At 45.8% G+C, this 18,088-nt stretch overlaps 6 protein-coding genes across 9 annotated transcripts; 4 read left to right on the top strand and 2 right to left on the bottom strand.

Annotated features, from left to right (window-relative positions):
* The first annotated feature begins 32 nt into the window (after positions 1 to 32).
* LOC110188729 (uncharacterized) lies at positions 33 to 2,183 on the top strand. Its single transcript, XM_020958543.2, has 3 exons — positions 33 to 1,181; positions 1,249 to 1,711; positions 1,777 to 2,183. The coding sequence occupies exons 1-3, from the start codon at positions 228 to 230 to the stop codon at positions 1,827 to 1,829; spliced, it is 1,470 nt and encodes a 489-aa protein (XP_020814202.1). The 5' UTR covers positions 33 to 227; the 3' UTR covers positions 1,830 to 2,183.
* On the bottom strand, positions 2,113 to 5,115 carry LOC110188728 (WD repeat-containing protein 3). The gene is made up of 2 exons (XM_020958542.2): positions 4,870 to 5,115; positions 2,113 to 4,811 (listed from the first exon to the last, which is right to left on the bottom strand). Exons 1-2 carry the CDS (start codon positions 5,025 to 5,027, stop codon positions 2,195 to 2,197), a joined length of 2,775 nt encoding a protein of 924 aa, XP_020814201.2. The 5' UTR covers positions 5,028 to 5,115; the 3' UTR covers positions 2,113 to 2,194.
* Positions 5,116 to 6,535: 1,420 nt separating this feature from the next.
* On the top strand, positions 6,536 to 7,102 carry LOC110188653 (uncharacterized). The gene is made up of 2 exons (XM_020958431.2): positions 6,536 to 6,677; positions 6,740 to 7,102. The coding sequence occupies exons 1-2, from the start codon at positions 6,638 to 6,640 to the stop codon at positions 7,024 to 7,026; spliced, it is 327 nt and encodes a 108-aa protein (XP_020814090.1). The 5' UTR covers positions 6,536 to 6,637; the 3' UTR covers positions 7,027 to 7,102.
* A 54-nt stretch (positions 7,103 to 7,156) lies between these two features.
* Positions 7,157 to 17,946, bottom strand: eIF1A (eukaryotic translation initiation factor 1A). Of its 4 annotated transcripts, XM_086831782.1 has the most exons (4): positions 17,884 to 17,946; positions 15,464 to 15,580; positions 15,118 to 15,370; positions 7,157 to 8,410 (listed from the first exon to the last, which is right to left on the bottom strand). In XM_086831782.1, exons 3-4 carry the CDS (start codon positions 15,319 to 15,321, stop codon positions 8,168 to 8,170), a joined length of 447 nt encoding a protein of 148 aa, XP_086687908.1. In that variant the 5' UTR covers positions 15,322 to 15,370; positions 15,464 to 15,580; positions 17,884 to 17,946; the 3' UTR covers positions 7,157 to 8,167. The 4 variants fall into 4 exon arrangements, with proteins under 4 accessions (XP_086687908.1, XP_020813569.1, XP_020813570.1 ...); XM_020957910.2 differs by lacking the exon at positions 17,884 to 17,946 and having other exon boundaries at positions 15,464 to 15,597; XM_020957911.2 differs by lacking the exon at positions 17,884 to 17,946 and having other exon boundaries at positions 15,118 to 15,407; positions 15,464 to 15,588.
* On the top strand, positions 9,277 to 12,311 carry LOC110188245 (trypsin-2). Its single transcript, XM_020957909.2, has one exon. It carries the CDS (start codon positions 10,964 to 10,966, stop codon positions 11,963 to 11,965), a length of 1,002 nt encoding a protein of 333 aa, XP_020813568.2. The 5' UTR covers positions 9,277 to 10,963; the 3' UTR covers positions 11,966 to 12,311.
* abs (ATP-dependent RNA helicase abstrakt) lies at positions 15,835 to 17,918 on the top strand. The gene has a single exon (XM_020957908.2). The coding sequence runs from the start codon at positions 15,954 to 15,956 to the stop codon at positions 17,808 to 17,810; it is 1,857 nt and encodes a 618-aa protein (XP_020813567.1). The 5' UTR covers positions 15,835 to 15,953; the 3' UTR covers positions 17,811 to 17,918.
* Positions 17,947 to 18,088: the final 142 nt, after the last annotated feature.

Below are 18,088 nucleotides of genomic sequence, written 5' to 3'. Positions count from 1 at the left end.
CACATCGGGAAACCTTTCGTCGTCAATTGTCTGTCCAAGCCAAATTACTTTTCGTCGTGTTTGGAAGTGTTGAGTTCAGTGTATTCGTTCTCGGATCTCATCCGAGCAAACCCAAAATTCTTTTCCTTGGCTTTTGCGCAATTTCCGTTTTGTTCCCTAACCATTCAGGGTTCGGTTATCTTTGCCCTCCGATTGTAAGTTACCGTACGATATTATAATCCATTGCCATGTCGGGCGATTGCGCCAACGCTGGAGATCCCTGCCAGGCTCCCACCGACTTCTCGCCATGCCCGCCGGGATCGACGTGTCCACCTTGCGATTGTGGGGACTATGCGGGTTGTTGCTACCAGCAACCGCCACGCACGTTGCCCATTGTGCCCAAGTCGCACTTTATGCGCTCCACGGCGCCACTGGATACGGACACGATTTACCGGCGTTCATTTTACGCCAACTGTGGAGATAACTTCAGGGCCCGTCCCGTGATGCCGTGCTCCCAGATTCGCGCCTCCACAGCACCGCTGGAGAAGTGCACCATCCAGAAGCTGTCGTATATGCCACCGTGTCCGGTGAAACGGACGCCTCCCATCGTTCCCATGGAAAGTGGCCTACGCTTTGAAGGTCCAATTTATGCGATGACCTCGCAGAAGCACGACTACGTGCCAAAGGGAATAGTCAAGCGGGATCCCATAGTGCCGCGGGTGGCCATCTGCACCTCGAATGCCCCCATGGAGCGCTGCACCATCCAGAAGCTCAGCTATATGCCCATTGATGTGTGCCAGAATCCGCCTCCCAAGGCCATGATCCAGGGCTCGAGCTATTGCAAGCCGTCGGGACCTATGGAGCGCTGCACCATCCAAAAGCTGTCGTACATGCCGGTCTGTCTGCCGGCCAAGGAGCCCACACCCTGGGCTGACAAGATCCGTTGTGTACCGCCGCGTTACTCGAATGTGTGCACCACCTACAACCTGAGCTACATGCCCAACTGCAACGAAGGGCGCACTGCTCCAGTGATGCCCCTGACAACGCTGCGCTTCTGCGGCAACGATAACGGTACCCCGAACACGGTTTACAAGCTAAGCTACATGCCGGTGGATGCCTCACGGACCAAGCCAGCGCCCGTGCTGCCAAAAGATACCTTCTGCCGGCCCACTGGTCCACTGGAGAAGTGCACCATTCAAAAGGTAACTCGGAGATATAATTATTACTTCATTAGCAGAACAAAATTAACTTAATAATGGTGTTTTTCAGCTCTCCTATCAGCCAAACTGCACAGACCGAACTCCACCTATCCGTCCGATGGAGAACGGGTTGCGGTTCGATGGACCCATGTATGCAATGACCACCCAAAAGCACGACTTTGTGCCCAAGCCGCATGTGCGCCGGGCACCGATCATGCCGCGCACTGCCTTCTGTCGACCCACCGGCGCCATGGAGCGATGCACGGTGAACAAGCTGTCTTACATGCCGGTAGATGTCTCCTGCTTCCCGCGGGCCGAGTCCGTCAAGCCGCGCGAGGGCTTTTGCCGCAACGAGGGACCCATAGAGAAGTGCACCACATACAAGCTCAGCTATTTGCCCAACTGCATACCGCCCAAAGAGCCACTGCCCTGGGCCAGATACACTTCCTACTGCCGGCCATCGGGTCCGATTGAAAAGTGTACAATTCAGAAGCTCAGCTATGGGCCACCCGGTGCCTTCCAACGTTGTGGCGGTAAGTGAACATATTTATAAAATTATTTTTTGCAGAAAATTATTCAAATTCATTATCACACACAGGTCCTTGTGGAACTGGCGGCGGCGATGGATTCCCGAAGGCAGGCATTTGTTAAGCTCTCAATACACTGAAAATGGCAAGCGAATCCTTCGTTCCATGTTACGTGTTTAGTCCAAAATCTTCCAGTCCACGATGTTTGTGTGTTGTCTTTAAATGTCTAGCGATCGGCACTCTTCGTTAAGTTTTACATTTGAATTCCTACCGCCGCCGAATTGTCATCTATAGAAAATTGAAAGTCTTCTAGTGATCGATGAGCTTACGAATCGAGACGCAGTATTCCTTAAAAAATTAATGTACGTTTACAGAAATATATAGATCCAGTAAATCTAAAAATTATCTTGTATCATAAACTAACTAACCTTCTTTAATTGCATTTTTACAAATACAAATATACAAATGTATAAATATATTATGTTAATCTTAGACCATTTGGATCTGCAGTCGCCGCTTACTGGCCTCCCTGCGTTTTTTGTCGCGTTTCTTGCGCGCCTGCGTTGCCTCCCGGAAGAGCTGGACGCCCTCGCGCTGCTCCACCTCGGTTTGGAGCAGAGCCAGGCCGTGCAGATTCCACCCTAATATATCCTTCAGCTGGCCGACGTCGCGCTTGAGCATGGAGAGCAGCTTGACCAGCAACGGCTTCATCGTCTTGGCCGCCGATATGGGCTTCATGTGAACTTTGAACAGGAAAATGGTCACGCGACAGAGCAGCTCCAGTTGGTCGGGTCGCTGGGTCAGCAGGGTGGGCAAGCGCTCTAGCACTTCACACACAGAGGAAAAGGGCAGGAGCAGAAGCGCCTCCTCCAGGTCGGAGGCTCGTATCCGCATAAGTGTGCTGACCAGAAAGTCGACTGGATTCTTCACCTGCAGTGCTTGCATGAGGGGATGCAGTTCCGGCTTCTCTTCCGACTCCAGCTCGAACTGCTTTGATATTTCCAGACACTCGAGAATGGATTCAGCGGACTGCTCCGAGCCCACCGTCTTGCGGGAGGGCATCTTGAGACCGGGGAGCAAGGCCACCGCATTATCCTCTCCTGTGGCCAGTTGCTCGTTCTCCATTTGCTCGCGTTCCTCCTCCTGAACATCCTTCAGTACAATCGTCTCGTCCGTGCGCTCGTACATCCTCAGTGTCCGATCGGAGCCGCAGGTGACTAGATACCGGCCGTTCGGCGACACAGACAGGCAATACGCCTCACCTATGTGGCCCGGCAGTGTGATAATCTTCTCGAAGGAGTCGCCATCCCACTGCTTCACTTTGCCGTCCTTTCCGCAGGTGAAGAACATATGGGTCCTCGGTATAAACTGCACGCTCATCACCGAGTCGTCATGGGCGAAGATGGAGCGATGGCAGTCGCCGAAGTTGAGGCCCCACACCTTTACATTGCGATCCGCCGATCCGGTCACGATCAGATTAGAGTCGTAGGATATATCCAGGCAGAGTACGGACAGCTTGTGGCCGTACAGAGACAGGTAGAACTTGAAGGTGTCTAAAAAGAATACCTTGACGGTAGCATCAAGCAGGCCCACGGCCAGATACTTCATGTCCGGACTGACGCCCACACAGAGCACGGTCTCCTCCAGCTTCAGCGTGTTCTTGTGCAGTAGGGACAGCACCTTCGTCTGAGCGCCATCATCGCCCGAATCGATTAGCTCGAATGTCCAGATTTTTACGGTGGTATCCCCGCTGCCGGTGACGCATCCCTTCTGATCGGGCAGCAGGGCAATGGACCACAGCTCGCTTTCGTGGGCCGGAATCTCTTCCACAACGTCGGCCGCTGCCACATCTACAATTAACAGTTTGCCGCTCTTCATGCCCAGCAGCACGTAGTGGTCGCCGGGTACAAACTTTGAGCAGAGGATGTAATCTGTCGGTACTGTGCGTAGACACTGCATGGCATCGCGGTCCCAGAACTTAAAAGATTCGGCGGCACCCGAGCCAACGGCCAGAGAATCGTTGCTAAAGCACACGGATCGCACCTCGGACTGGTGACCCAGACGGGTAAGTGACCTCAGAAGTTTTACGCTGGGATCGGCTGCCTTGCGCGTCTTAATAGAAGCCTCCAGCGAGTACAGATCCAAACTGTTGTTGGCCAGACTGACTAGTACACGTAGCTCCTGGTTCTGTCCCAAGACCACATCGATGGACTTGATCTTCTGCTTGGCACGAATGCTCTCCAACCGCTTGATTTCGTCGCTTAAAGACTGCTCCGTGGAGAGTTTCGCAGCATCATTAGAGCCGGTTTCCTCGGCGGTCTTCTTTTCCTTCTTCAAGCGCTTGCTGAGTCGCTTCTTTACCTCCTCCGCGGTGCAAATGTAGAAGTTCTCAATTAGATCGTTGGTGCCATGGCAGCTAAGTACCCGCTCGCTGGGATCAGTCACCAGGTTGACGGTGCGTCCCTTGCCAGCTCGCTGTATGGTTCCGCAGTTGCTCACTCTAATCGGACTTATCGTGTCCTCGTCGTCTATGGACAAACCCTCGACGGCCGATTCCAGGGTCTCGGTTATCGCTGCTCCTTCCTGCTTCCTCAGGCGGTATACATTCATGCCGCTCTCTCCGGCACCTGCCACCATCAAATCACCGATAAAGGCCAGAGCCCACACCTCAGTGCGGTTGTCCACAATGGTCTTGAAGCAGAACTGCGTCTCCAAGTTCCAGAACTTAATCTGTGTGTCCTTCGAACAGCTCACCACGATGTTTTCATCCACCAGGCGCTGCAGAAAGTGAGCGTCCGTAATGGCAGCATTGTGTCCGCTAAGACGAGCCCTGCCCGCCTGCTCCACGACGTCAACGACCAGTAGTTCTGTGTCTAGGCCACCGCTGATCAAGCGCATGCCTTGCAAATCATACCGCAGAATGCTTACAGCGTTCTTGTGCAGCGCCAGAGAGCAGATGGGGTCGTAGTATCTTTCCGAACTGAGGTCGAAGATCTGAACCATGCCGTCCGCATAGCCCACGGCAATGTGTAAATGATCCGGAGACACACGCAGGCAGGTGACCTCGAACTTCTCGCGGCGCAAGGTCAGCTTTCGATCGCCCATTCTGAAATTAAATCGCTGCTTAAAGTAATTTAATTGAATAGAACGTGCTCAAAACTCACCGCAGGTCCCAAACGATCACATTCTCGGCAGCTGGAGCGACCACATATCTACCCTCCGTCTTGTCGACAATGGCAAAGTTCACATTGGCACGTCCGGACGAGATTATATTAAAGCTATCTATAGCCCGATAAGCCAAATATTGTTTAGTTAATCCCATTTTGCAGCATTTAAATAATAAAAATTAAAAAACAACAGAGCGCGTTTCACGTGTTTATGTATAGAGATGCGCAAAACGTCGATCCATCGATGTTTTTCGAATTGTCTAAATCATCGATGTTTTGCGACCAGCGATGTTTCTATGCCGTCATTATCAAGGCAGTTTTGTAATAACTTCAGTATTTTACACGTGTGTAAGTGGTCGAAAAGGTGAGAAAATTGGGATAAGAATTATACAAGTGATTGAAATCATTGCTAAACTGAATAACAGTATTTTCGTGCACTTTTCGTCGTTTATCCTAAATCTAATTTGTTGTACAAAATTATTTTAATAAAAATGTATGTTGTTGTATGCAATAAGCGTAGTAATAATTTTAAAATGATTAAATAATGGCAACATTTTTTTTTTTTTATTTAAATTATTTAAGGTAATTTATTAACCTTATATAAACTAACAAAGAGAAGCTTACTTATTTGATATATATAAGAGTTCGTCGTTTTTAAAACATCGCTGATTAATTTATTGACCAATTAAAATATATTTCAAAAGCCATAGTAATATAAGTATATATTAGGTTGCACATAAATAAGGAAATAATCTTAATTCCTCGAATTTTGACATTACATTGATGATGATTCTTTGAAATATTTTTAAATTGGTATGACCTTTAACCCCAGTGCCAAGATAAGAGCCAGAGGCTTCTATAAATAGGGAACAATTCGCCTGATCAGTCATCAGTCTTGACTTTAAATCAAATCGATAAGTTCAGCAACAAGATGAATCCAACACTATACTTGAGGTAAGCTAGAAAGTTTCTATACTCGAATGTCACATCCTAAAGTCCTTTTGGATCCTTTCTTCTCAGCTGTCTGGTGGTCCTTGTCGGGAGCCTTGCGTGGACAGCAAGTGCAGCCCCATCGGAGGGTGACCAAAGATTCAATTCTGAATTGACACGTTTGAAGAACATCTACGGAAGTGATTCGGTTACCCAATTCACCAGGTTTAATAATGTACCTGAGCTACTTACCTTCTTTGAGAAGTATGGCGATCGTCTACAGTTGACTCCCGAGGAGCGACAAAAAGCCAATGATGCGTTACGGCAATACAAGGAGGAAAGGGCCAAGCAACCTTTGGTGGAAGAAGTGCCTGCTCAAGGATTCTGGTGGTTAGTACTTCCTCCCGTTGTGGAGATTCTAGGCCGAGATTATCAAAAAAGCGGCTGGACTTTAACTTCAGATACTGGTTTCTACTTTTTTTTTAATGGAATGTTGTAAAAACTGAAATTAATAATAAATTTTGAGAACCCCATTAAATCAATTGTCTTTTATCTTGACTACTTTAAAGTAATATATTAATGAAACTAAAATAAGAGACTGGGTCTGTCTGTATTCAAACCAGGAACTCCAAGTTAGAGATTTAAATTGTATGAATTTATTTTTCCTTTGTAAAAGGAATACCCTTAACATTTATTTTATTTTCGTGAAGCGCATGCGCCGCTTTTGGAAATTTGAACATGTATGAGAACCCACCCCAAAACCACATAACACACTCAATTTCATCTGTGGCACTTGCACAAATATAATTGAATAGTTAATAACAAAAAGATAAAAATGTCTGCATATCCCAGTGCTTCCGCCTCCCAGTCAACTGGTAAATAATTTATTGCTTTATTTCTTTGACCATGCCATAAACATTTCGAAAACTTGCTGCAGGAACTTCAGATCTGGACTCGGAATCCGTGGAGGTGTTGCGGGAACGCCTAAGCACCATGAAGCGGCTAATGGCCGAGCGGACGGCCCAGCAACAGAACAATCCCGCCACCACGGAGGAGATATTCTCCACCAAGCGCCACAGATCGGCGGGCATCATCGATGGCAACTTCCTAAGCATTGCCTTTGGAGGAGCCCTGCTGGTGATCATCACGGTTTCAGTGTACGCCTTCTACAACCTCTACCATGCCATTCTCAAGAAGTTCCCCTCACGGCACGAGGAGCTTTAAGAGGTGTGTCGACATTGCCAAATGAAATGTTCGAATTACTCTGCATTTAACAAATAAACTGTAGCTTGAATTGTAACTATGACTCTCCTGTGGATTTGCGCAGTAGATCAAGTGAAAACGACTTGGGGTCTTTGCTGTTTTGCATTCGGGTTAATTAACGCCATTTATTTGGAGTTCAACTAATTACAAAAATCAATAATAGTCTTGGTACTTTTTACACATTCATCTCGCTCGGTTCGAATTCGATTACAACTAAAATAGAGAGAACACTGAATGCATGGACAGCAAAAAACAAAAGGGGGGGATTTTGGAATATGAGATGTCACTATGAAGAACCAACCATCAAAATATAAAACAAGTTTATGTATAAGAAAAACAAAACGTGAGACGAAATGCTGGGAAGGAACACTTCGGGGGCGTGGATGTAGACCAGATTCCTCTGGTGAAAACTCATGGATTGATTTTGCTTACTCGCTAGCTACAATTGAAACTCCCTAACCTTCTCCTTGTTCATACTCTTGTTCATCTATTTCCTTAGATATTAGTGTTCTTGTTTTTGCTAAACTCCTATTACATATTTATATGAGCTGTAAGTTTACTTAAGTTCGGTATTTTTTCATTGTTAATTAATGTTTTCGTTTGGGTAAAAAAATAACTAATATCCGCTTGTTTTTCTCTTTTTTTTTTAATTTAATAATTTTAAGGGAAAAGCTGCATTGTTTTGCTCTGCTTAACAGTTTCACTATTTGTTTTACACAATTTGTTGTTGTTCCTTGTTGATTAAAGGCGGCCATAAATCATTTGAATTTTTAAACTTACTTTACTTGAATAATAAAAGCTTCGAGAAATTTAATAGAATATTGAACGTGAAAATGGCTTCAAACTAACTAACTAAATACAGATAGTATGATCGCCATTCGTTTTGGTTTCTGTTGCTTCTCTCTCCGCCGCCGCCGCCATTCTGGGGATTGGATTAATTGATTGGTTGGATAGTCTGCTTGCTTGGATCTCTCAAACGGGATGCGGTCTACTTGCTGCTTCTGCTTTTTACAATTTGTTAAATTCCCTATTCTCGAAGTGACTCTGCTGCTGGTGCTGCTGCTGCCGCCGTCCCTGCCGACGTCACCTTGTTTCTTGTTAATCAGATGTTGTCAACGGAATCAGCATCGTCCTCCGAGCTGATCTCGTCGCCGAACTCGATGTCCTCGTCGAAGCCATCCTCCACGAATGTGACTGTCTCGTTGATGCGCACCGATTCGGGGAACTCGCCGTACGTTTTCAGATTCCTGGCCTCGTCCGGTGTGTACTTCAATATGACGTCCGCCTTCGAGTCCTGGTAGTCACGCAATCCGACCAATATGATGTCGCCCTGGTTAATCCATACCTGAAACAAAAGCACAAACAGTGTTATCTTACACGTTTTTTTGGGAAAGACCACGTCTCTCTTTGCGTTGTGAGTAATTCTTCTTGAGGGAAAGCAAACATGAATTCTGCAGCTTGTATTCCGTGTAACACAGATAGTAGATAAAAGATAACTGATCTATGGCGTAGAGCGACGACGACTCCTCCTCGGTTCTGGAGAATTTCACAAACGTGCGCAACGATTGTGCCATACTCGCAAACTGACCTTGTCAAACAAGAAAGTTCGATTCAATACGAAAGGCAAATATTTAATAAAAGGGAGAAAATCGATGGTCATTGTCTTGGAGGCAATTTCACAAGGCAAGGCTGAAAGGGAGAAGGAGGAGCTCACGTGAGCGTCGGAATAATTAACTTCTCGCGGATCGCAATCAACACACTTGAAGTATAACTTGGTCAGTGGTCGCTTGATAAATTAAGAGGTGGCGGTGCAGGAACTCAGATTAGACCAGAACACGCCCCAAAATGCGTTAAGTCACATAGCGGAGATAGCTTGTGACTTGAATGGGCAGTGGTTAATTCCACGAAAGACGGAGAATTTCGCTACTGATGTGATAACGACCTTCTTTGCGATATCTCAAAGCCAATCACGAGTTAACCGAAATTCGGTGCTTGGTTATATCTCAGCCTCAATCACGCACAAACAAGCTTGTTGAGCAAACATTTCCCTAATCAGATGCGAATTACGCAGGAGGCCCGACAACAGATTCGAGATTTCCCCATTTGTGATGACGTCAAGGGAAGATCAGGTACCTATCTTGAGGAGGAGCAGGCGGAAGCCCAAGGGCTGATGTACTCAACTCAATCAACGGGAATGTCAACGACCTGGGACAAGTTGCACTCGACGAGTGATTCAATGCATTCCATTCCATTCATAAATTCACTTCCTTTCCTCTAATACTTCCTGTCAGTAGTGAGTACTACGACCAAGTAGATGCCATATAAATTCCAAAGCCTAGAATGACACATATATACATATATGTATATATGCTCCTCTGACCACGTCCGGATCGATAAGCGACGATACCAACCTGAGAGTGGTGGGCTTTAAAATAAATTAAACGGAATCGGTGCGACGACAGTAGCCGCGCGCGAATAATTCCCACATTACGTACGCCCGCTAGAAATAAACCGCGAATGTTTGGGTCCTGCACGAACTTTGGAGTATTTATCATCCATTATAAACGAAATGGATGGCGTCGAGCCATCACTATCTGTTCCGTAGAGTATTCCCTTGGGCGCGAAAAATAACCAAACACGATAGATCATGCCAATGCAAAGAATCGTGACTAAATTGAATCGAAATTGCCCTATTACGATCCCCAGGAGATAAGGGAACCAATCGGCTGGATGGGCACACACAGTCCCCAGCCAAGCCAGCTGGCCGGGAAGCCCCCGGTTCCTCGATTGATTGCAATGTGGTGTGCCAATGAATAAGTGAACGAGTGTGTGTTTGCCCCGTCAGGGGTTTGGTATTCGAGGCAGCAGGTCTCTATATTTTCCTGTATATAGCTATAGACATCATTGAACTTCCGATTCTTATCGGCCAATTTTCACACTGGTTTGCACTGGTTTTTAATAAATTTTAAGACATTTTTTACCTAGATATTAGAGGAAGGCAAAATCCGTTTAAATAAACATTGTTTCCTAATCTCTTATATGTATATCATATGTATCTGGAAATTGCTTTAAATCCGATTCATTCTGAGCCTTCAAGTTATAAAGTTATAAACTTTTATACGCTGATTCACAATAGATATGGTTTTTAGTGGGTTAATCCATAATTCGGCATAATTCGACTGGAATTCAGTGCGTCATAAATGGTTATATACCTGTAACATGTTCCAGAAATGGAATATTTTATAAAAAGTATTTAAATGATTTCGCACAATTATGTTATTATGGCCAGCATGAGTTTCGAACGGGAGATAGAAATTAGTATTTGCTTGCCACGCTTTTTTATCAAAGAATACGCACTGGTCTTACATAATAGAGAGCCAAGCTAGTGGAGATTTCGACCGATTAGAGAGCCATCTCTCGAAGGGGTAGGGCATTCCGCGGGCAAGACAGAACCTTAGTAAACCGATTGGCACTCGCCGAATTTTCGCTATCTCGCGACTCGTCACTGATAGCAAACGATAATGGGTAATGGAGAACCCACCTCCCAAACGCTTTCTTGACGATAAGGAGTCACCAATGGTGGGGGCCTCTCTCCGGAGAGACTTCCCTATAAATACAGCCCCACTCGTAGGCATCGGGCAAATTCAAAACCGGCACCAAGCAAGAGACACCTCAAATAAGAAATACGGCAAAATCGGGCCGCAAAAAGTGAATTCCATGCCAAAGCGAAGCGGAATACAAGTGAAGTGCTATCGACACGCCAAAGCAAGGGCGAAAAGCTAAACACAGTCGCGACCGAATCAAAGACGAGTCGCGCCGACCAACACCGAAAACCGTCAAAATTACTTACTTCTACTCAACTGGTTCGTGCGGCGCGTGCTACCAGAGCGAGGACATCATGCTTTTATCCTACCGATGCATCTACTCGGTCCTGCTGACCACCATAACCAGCATTATGGTGGTGCTCAGTTCCGCCTCATCCGGCTCCATGCAGCTGCCCACCGTCCGCAAGTGCAGTGGCGGCGGCACTGGAGCAGCCCATACCATGGCCATGAACTTGGCGGCCTACGGGCTGCTCGAGAACCGGATTAGCACTCTGGAAGCACCGCGACAGACGCACTGGAGCAAGAAGTTCCTGGCCAAGCGGGAGGCCACTCCCCATTCGGCTCCCTATGTGGTCAGCATCCAGATGATGACACCCGACCAGGGCCTGGTTCACTACTGTGCAGGGACTATCATTAACGAGCACTGGATCCTGACGGCAGCCCACTGCCTCAGTTCGCCACAGACCGTGGAGAACTCGGTGATTGTGGCGGGCAGCCACGACATTCACGACCAAAGGGGAGAGGCAGCCAACATTCAGATGCGACACATCGACTACTACGTACGCCACGAGCTCTACCTTGGCGGAGTGAATCCCTACGACATCGCCCTGATCTACACCAAAGAGCCACTGGCCTTTGACACCTACGTCCAGCCAGCGACGCTGCCGGAGCAGGATGCCCAGCCCGATGGCTACGGAACCCTGTACGGTTGGGGCAACGTCTCGATGACGGCTGTTCCCAATTATCCGCATCGACTGCAGGAGGCTAACATGCCCATCCTAGACATGGAGCTGTGCGAGCAAATCCTCGCCCGCTCCGGACTTCAGCTGCACGAGACGAACCTGTGCACGGGTCCCCTGACCGGTGGCGTTAGTATCTGCACCGCCGACTCCGGAGGACCGCTGATCCAGCAGTGCTGCGAGGAGCAATTCGAGCAGGCCAACATTGTCATCGGCATTGTGTCCTGGGGCAAGATGCCCTGCGGCCAGAAGAACGCCCCCTCGGTCTTTGTCCGAGTATCGGCATTTACGGACTGGATCAACCAGGTCATCAGCACAGCCACCCAGATCATGTAAGATGATCAGCGAAAGGAGAGATGGATGAACCCACGCAAATGAGCTCGAATGTAAAGATATCGAAAAAGTAAAACAAAAAAAATACAAAAGATGCAAAAATCCCAAAGAAAAATATTTAGATTCTCTAGATAATCTCACTAAGCGATTAAGACGAACAAATATACCATTGTATACTGCCTCTGATTCTAGTTATTTAAGTTGTATGTTAAGCAAACAAAAACATTATTAAAATTGTGAATACTTAAAAAGAAAAAAATCCTTAAGCTATCTTATTATTTTTAGCTTATCTTACTAAGCAAATATGAACGAAAATAGAATAGTAGCAACGGGTTCACGGAAATGCAAAGACTACCTTGTTTTCCTGGTCTAAATATAACTGCCTAATTGGGGTATGCTCCACTTAAATTGGGGATTTAAGTAAATTGCGCAGATTTAATTGAAAGGTGAAGCCTTTCGCCCATGCCTCCATTTGGCCCAAGTAGAAGCTAATTGTGAAATAAGCCAATGAAGATAAGAGTCCAGACCGTTGCCTGTTGCTGGGTGCGGAACTGGAGAAGTTTAGAGGGGGTGGCAAGCACAAACACACATAATCCGCTGGCGCCTCTCCACGCATTAGTCATGCTCCCGACGAGCACCACGTCTGGCCGAAAAAGGGAATGGAGAGAACGCATGCCAGAGCATGTCAGAAGATTAGGATCTGGGAATAGATTAGCAGGGTGCTCGTAAAGCGCGCTAAATTGGGGCCATCAGCTGACTTCTGGATGATTGACTGACATTTGAGAGGACGGACATGTGCGAAATTATGGCACTTCTCTTGTTTACTGCCACCGAAAACTGGGTCTAGACTCTAGACATCTCTCGGCGAGCTTGTTGAACCTTGGAGTCGAAGTCGTCCGTCCAACAGTTGCACTTTGAGCCCTCAGAAGAACTGAGTAATTGGGCAGGCGGAAAGTTGTAATTCCGCGTTTCCAGGAATTATCAATTATTCAATTTGACAGATGACCCCAAGATAGCGCGGGTGAACCCCTACAAGGAGACCATGGGGTATTCAAATAGTGTGCAATAATCACATCAATTATTATGGCTTTTCTAGGCTAAAGATAGCGAATAAAAGTAATCAAATTTGATTTTCAGATAGAAAAAGAGAAAAATTAATAACCACTGGTTTTTCAAATGCGTATTATGTCAACATTATTTATATTCACTAGGAATTTACTTATGCTTCCTGGTTAATTACTTCTACAGATAAATTGAAGGTAAAGCACACTTCTTTTCGGGGAAATTCAAACTGAAAATGTTCAAGCTGTTGTATATCTCCTGAAGTACGAACCATAAATCTACCAATAAATTCCTGAGGCAAACTACTTGAGAGATTAGGGAATTTATTCAATGGTAATTAGACCACCTGCACAGAGCGCATCCCCACCTAACTCCCACAACTTATATAACAAAGTAATCCTCAGTCGTTGTGGTGGTATCAAGTGAGATTAACATTCCCTTTAATGGAGATTTAAATCGCAAATTAGAAATCGGAAAATTGCGTCGCAATATAAAACGTGTCCGTGGCAATGTCTTGGGCTAGAGTTTTAGCAAAAGATTAGATAAATGCTGATACCAAAGGCAGCCCTCTGTCCGAAATTCAATCCAAGAATTATTTGTCAAGTCAGGATGTTGAATGGGTTTTTCTTCATTCGCGTGCTTTTAGCGATTGGTACTGAAACTCTTTCTCTTGGCTTTATAGAAATTACACATAGCAAATATCAAAATAATGTAATCTTGTCTAAAAATAGTGTGATTTTTTAAGGAAATTTCATCTTTCGGTTATTTGGATTGCATAAAATAAGGAATGCAATTTAGATATTAAAGAAACGCACAAACCTCCAGTTTCATTGGAATTCAAAGTGCAAATATTGATCACTATCTCTGTTCATGACTTCGATCGGTTTATTTGCATTTACGTGGACTGCGACCGTGCCTAGCAATTAGCCTGGAACATGTTCTTCCCCATTCAGTTTTCGGTTACGTTCTCTTATTTATAGCATCTTGTTTTGATTTCCCCGATATGTGATTGTACTCAATTTCTTGTCTTGTATATTTACTTGACAGCCAGCCTTGGAAGACGTCACCAGTTACGCTGGGAGTCTTGACGTAGCCAATCGAAGATCTTATTTATGACGCGTCTCCTGCGGGGCTGGTTGTGAAGCACCAACCAAAATTTGACATGTGCTCATACCTTTCTGAGGAAGCACGATCTAATCTGTATTCGGATAGAACCATTACCTTCGACCACGACCAAGGCCAAGGCAGGTAGAAGCGATAAGCGGACAAAACTGCAACTGCAGACCTATTTTTATTAACTTGCCCGGGGGATTTTCGCAGTAGTTATCAGGTAACTGAAGTTGCCATTAAAATGCAGGCGTATGTATACACACGATAAATAGTGTGTATGCGAAGAAGATATGGATATGGAAACATATGAAGATTGTTTAATAGAATAGAGATCGAATAAAGGTTGCCCTTGAATATTTTAATAAAGAGAATATTGAATATTATAATACAAAACTTGCAAATTTAAAATGTATGTATTTATTGCAACTATTGCAATTTAAAATGGGAGGAAGAGAACATTACATCTTAATGAAATAAATTATCCACATATAACTCTTAGATATACTATAACGAACACACACATTAAAGGGACCTTTTAAGAAAGATTAAATTGACCATGAACAAATTATTTGATTCGCAATGCTCATTATCTGCAAGGCATTTACATAAATAAGCACATATGTATTATGAATCAATCATTCGTGCTCTCCTTTGTCTGTGTACTGAAGCTAGGACAATGACTCCCACGCACAATGGACCAATGGAAAGCCCACGATGGAAAGGTAAATCAAATGACGACTTTAAAGCATTGATGATATAAAATGCGAATTAGCTAAGCACTTGCAAAAGACCCCCAAAAACCCACAAACGCACACACAAACTGCCATTGTACGTACTTGCATTTTGCACACAACAAATAAATAAATAAATATAAATACGTCGCATTCGCTGGCAATCAATGCTAAAAGAGCAAACACCCCAAGAAGAGAGCGAGCGCTAAGAGAGTGGCGATAGGTAAAGAGAGCAGAGCTCCACACACTCACCTTCTTGCGAAGTTTCCCCCGAATGTGACACAGGCGTTTGACGCCATCAAAGCACATTGCCTCCAGCCGACCGTTGCCCAGCATCTTGGTCACCTGCGCGTACTCCTGTTGGTCCTCCTTGAAGATCAGCTCACGCTTCTCGAACTCGTTCTCGTTCTTACCACGACGACGGTTCTTGCCACCTTTTCCTTTATTCTTGGGCATCTTGCTGCTGTTGTTTTAGCTGTCTGCTGTCTGCGGGGTCTCGCCGTTGCTAAAGTGCAATGTTAAACCGTTAATCACCGACTGGACTAGGAGTGGATCGATGTTGTGGTTGAATTTGGCACTGGAATTTCTATAAACTTACAATTTTGTCAAAAATGTGACAGATTTCGCCTCGCTAAAGTGAAAAGGAGTGTGACCGTGCGAAAACGCCTTAAAAACACCATGCGTTAGAGGTGCGCAAAACATCGATTGGTATTTTCTGAATCATCGATGTTTTTTGACCAATCACACAAGAGAACAGAATTTTGCGGGGGAATTAAAAAAATAAGAGGGTTAACAGAGAATGCGGGGGAATTTAAAAAAATAAGAGAGGTTAACAGAGAAGTGGCGGTGAAATAAAAAAGGGAGTTAACAGAATTTAGCGGGTGAATTGAAAACAGTATGACCGAAGGCAATAATTGATACTGATTGTATCGATGTGCAAAATAGAGATGGGCAAAACGTCGATGTTTTTCGAATTTTCTAAATCATCGAAGTTTTTATTGACCAATCGATGTTTCCGTGTCGTCACTATCAAAGAAGTTTTGTTTACAATTGCATGAAATTCAAAACTATTTAGACGATTGACTGATATGTCTCAAGTAAAGCGATACCGTAGATCTTCAAAGTCCTCCGATGACGGGGATCAGGACGACGATTACGTGCCCTACGTCCCGGTGAAGGAACGGAAAAAGCAGCACATGGTGAAACTGGGTCGAATCGTCCAACTAGCTTCGGAGACAACGCAGCCCAAGTCATCCAGCGAAAATGAAAACGATGATGACTATCAGGGAACCCACGATGCAGAGACCTATGGCCGGAAATATAACATCAGTCTGCTGGATCAACACACTGAACTCAAGAAAATTGCGGAGGCCAAGAAACTAAGTGCTGTGGAAAAGCAGCTTCGCGAGGAGGAGAAGATAATGGAAAGCATTGCCCAGCAAAAGGCCCTGATGGGCGTGGCGGAGTTAGCGAAAGGCATTCAGTACGAGGAGCCTATAAAGACCTCCTGGCGTCCGCCTAGGTACATTGAAGCCATGCCAGAAGAGGAGCGTCAACTTATCCGCCAGCAGTTGAGAATCCTTGTTGAGGGAGAGAATCCTAGTCCACCTATCCGCAGTTTTCGAGAGATGAAGTTTCCTAAAGGCATATTAAACGGTCTCGCTGCGAAAGGCATAAAGACTCCAACACCTATCCAGATCCAAGGTTTGCCCACTGTGCTTGCGGGCCGCGATCTAATTGGCATAGCCTTTACTGGCTCTGGAAAAACATTGGTCTTTGTGCTGCCCGTGGTGATGTTTGCTCTAGAGCAAGAATACAGCTTGCCTTTTGAACGCAACGAGGGCCCATACGGGTTGATCATTTGTCCATCTCGGGAGCTCGCTAAGCAGACGCACGAGATTATACAACACTACAGCAAGCACTTGCAGGCATGCGGCATGCCTGAGGTGCGTTCCTGTTTGGCCATGGGTGGATTGCCAGTAAGCGAGGCATTGGACGTGATATCCAAAGGAGTGCACATCATTGTGGCCACGCCAGGACGCCTCATGGACATGCTAGATAAAAAGATCCTGACGTTGGACATGTGCCGGTACCTGTGCATGGATGAAGCTGACAGGATGATTGACATGGGATTCGAGGAGGACGTGCGCACAATATTCTCATTTTTTAAAGGCCAACGACAGACGCTGCTCTTCTCTGCAACCATGCCGAAAAAGATTCAAAACTTTGCTCGCTCGGCGCTCGTGAAGCCAGTTACCATAAATGTTGGTCGCGCCGGAGCAGCGTCCATGAACGTCACTCAGCAGGTTGAGTACGTGAAGCAAGAGGCTAAAGTGGTATATCTGCTGGACTGTCTGCAGAAGACAGCACCACCCGTGCTGATCTTTGCCGAGAAAAAGCAGGATGTGGATTGCATACATGAGTATCTGCTTCTGAAGGGCGTGGAGGCGGTCGCCATTCATGGTGGAAAGGATCAGGAGGAACGGTCGCGAGCAGTTGACGCGTATCGTGTGGGCAAGAAGGACGTGTTGGTGGCTACAGATGTGGCCTCCAAAGGTCTGGACTTTCCCAACGTACAGCACGTTATAAACTACGACATGCCGGATGATATTGAGAATTATGTGCATCGGATTGGCCGTACAGGTCGGTCCAACACCAAAGGCTTAGCTACCACGCTTATTAACAAGATCACTGAACAGTCCGTTCTGCTGGATCTGAAACACTTGCTTATCGAGGCCAAGCAACAGGTGCCCGATTTCTTGGACGAATTGGCACCAGAGGCGGAGCACCAGCACCTGGATCTGGGCGACTCACATGGCTGCACCTACTGCGGTGGCTTGGGCCATCGGATCACCGAGTGCCCCAAGCTGGAGGCCGTGCAAAACAAACAGGCTTCAAACATCGGTCGCCGCGACTATCTGTCGAATACTGCGGCCGATTACTAATCTATGTCCACCAATTACATAATTATAAGGAAATTGTATATTATTTGACAAAGGGATTAAATAGACTACTCACTTACGTATATATTTACATACATAAGTATAACAAAAGGAGACTTTCAACCTGAATTCTGGGAATTTTCTAAAAAATTGTTTTCACTTTGTTTACTGTTTGAGCTTGTGTTGCTTATCGCCCAGAGCTTTGGCTTATCAATAATCTACATACGACCCCGGAGAGCGGGCTGTCTTACGCCGTGAGCGCGACTTGCCTCTGAGCGGAC

This window comes from Drosophila serrata, unplaced genomic scaffold, assembly GCF_035046125.1.
Source record: "Drosophila serrata isolate PLE 108 unplaced genomic scaffold, ASM3504612v1 contig_241, whole genome shotgun sequence".
Lineage (NCBI taxonomy): Eukaryota > Metazoa > Arthropoda > Insecta > Diptera > Drosophilidae > Drosophila > Drosophila serrata.
The sequence above is the reverse complement of the archived record's forward strand: the minus strand, read 5'-3'. Positions and strand labels throughout refer to the sequence as shown.

Coding starts and splice junctions, on each gene's coding strand:
- LOC110188729 (XM_020958543.2), top strand. CDS start 228: ATGTCGGGCGATTGCGCCAACGCTGGAGATCCCTGCCAGGCTCCCACC. Junction 1,182..1,248: donor AGAAGTGCACCATTCAAAAG/GTAACTCGGAGA, acceptor GGTGTTTTTCAG/CTCTCCTATCAGCCAAACTG. Junction 1,712..1,776: donor TGCCTTCCAACGTTGTGGCG/GTAAGTGAACAT, acceptor TATCACACACAG/GTCCTTGTGGAACTGGCGGC.
- LOC110188728 (XM_020958542.2), bottom strand. CDS start 5,027: ATGGGATTAACTAAACAATATTTGGCTTATCGGGCTATAGATAGCTTT. Junction 4,812..4,869: donor GTGATCGTTTGGGACCTGCG/GTGAGTTTTGAG, acceptor ATTTAATTTCAG/AATGGGCGATCGAAAGCTGA.
- LOC110188653 (XM_020958431.2), top strand. CDS start 6,638: ATGTCTGCATATCCCAGTGCTTCCGCCTCCCAGTCAACTG. Junction 6,678..6,739: donor TTCCGCCTCCCAGTCAACTG/GTAAATAATTTA, acceptor AACTTGCTGCAG/GAACTTCAGATCTGGACTCG.
- LOC110188245 (XM_020957909.2), top strand. CDS start 10,964: ATGCTTTTATCCTACCGATGCATCTACTCGGTCCTGCTGACCACCATA.
- eIF1A (XM_086831782.1), bottom strand. CDS start 15,321: ATGCCCAAGAATAAAGGAAAAGGTGGCAAGAACCGTCGTCGTGGTAAG. Junction 8,411..15,117: donor GGGGGAAACTTCGCAAGAAG/GTGAGTGTGTGG, acceptor CTTTTGTTTCAG/GTATGGATTAACCAGGGCGA.
- abs (XM_020957908.2), top strand. CDS start 15,954: ATGTCTCAAGTAAAGCGATACCGTAGATCTTCAAAGTCCTCCGATGAC.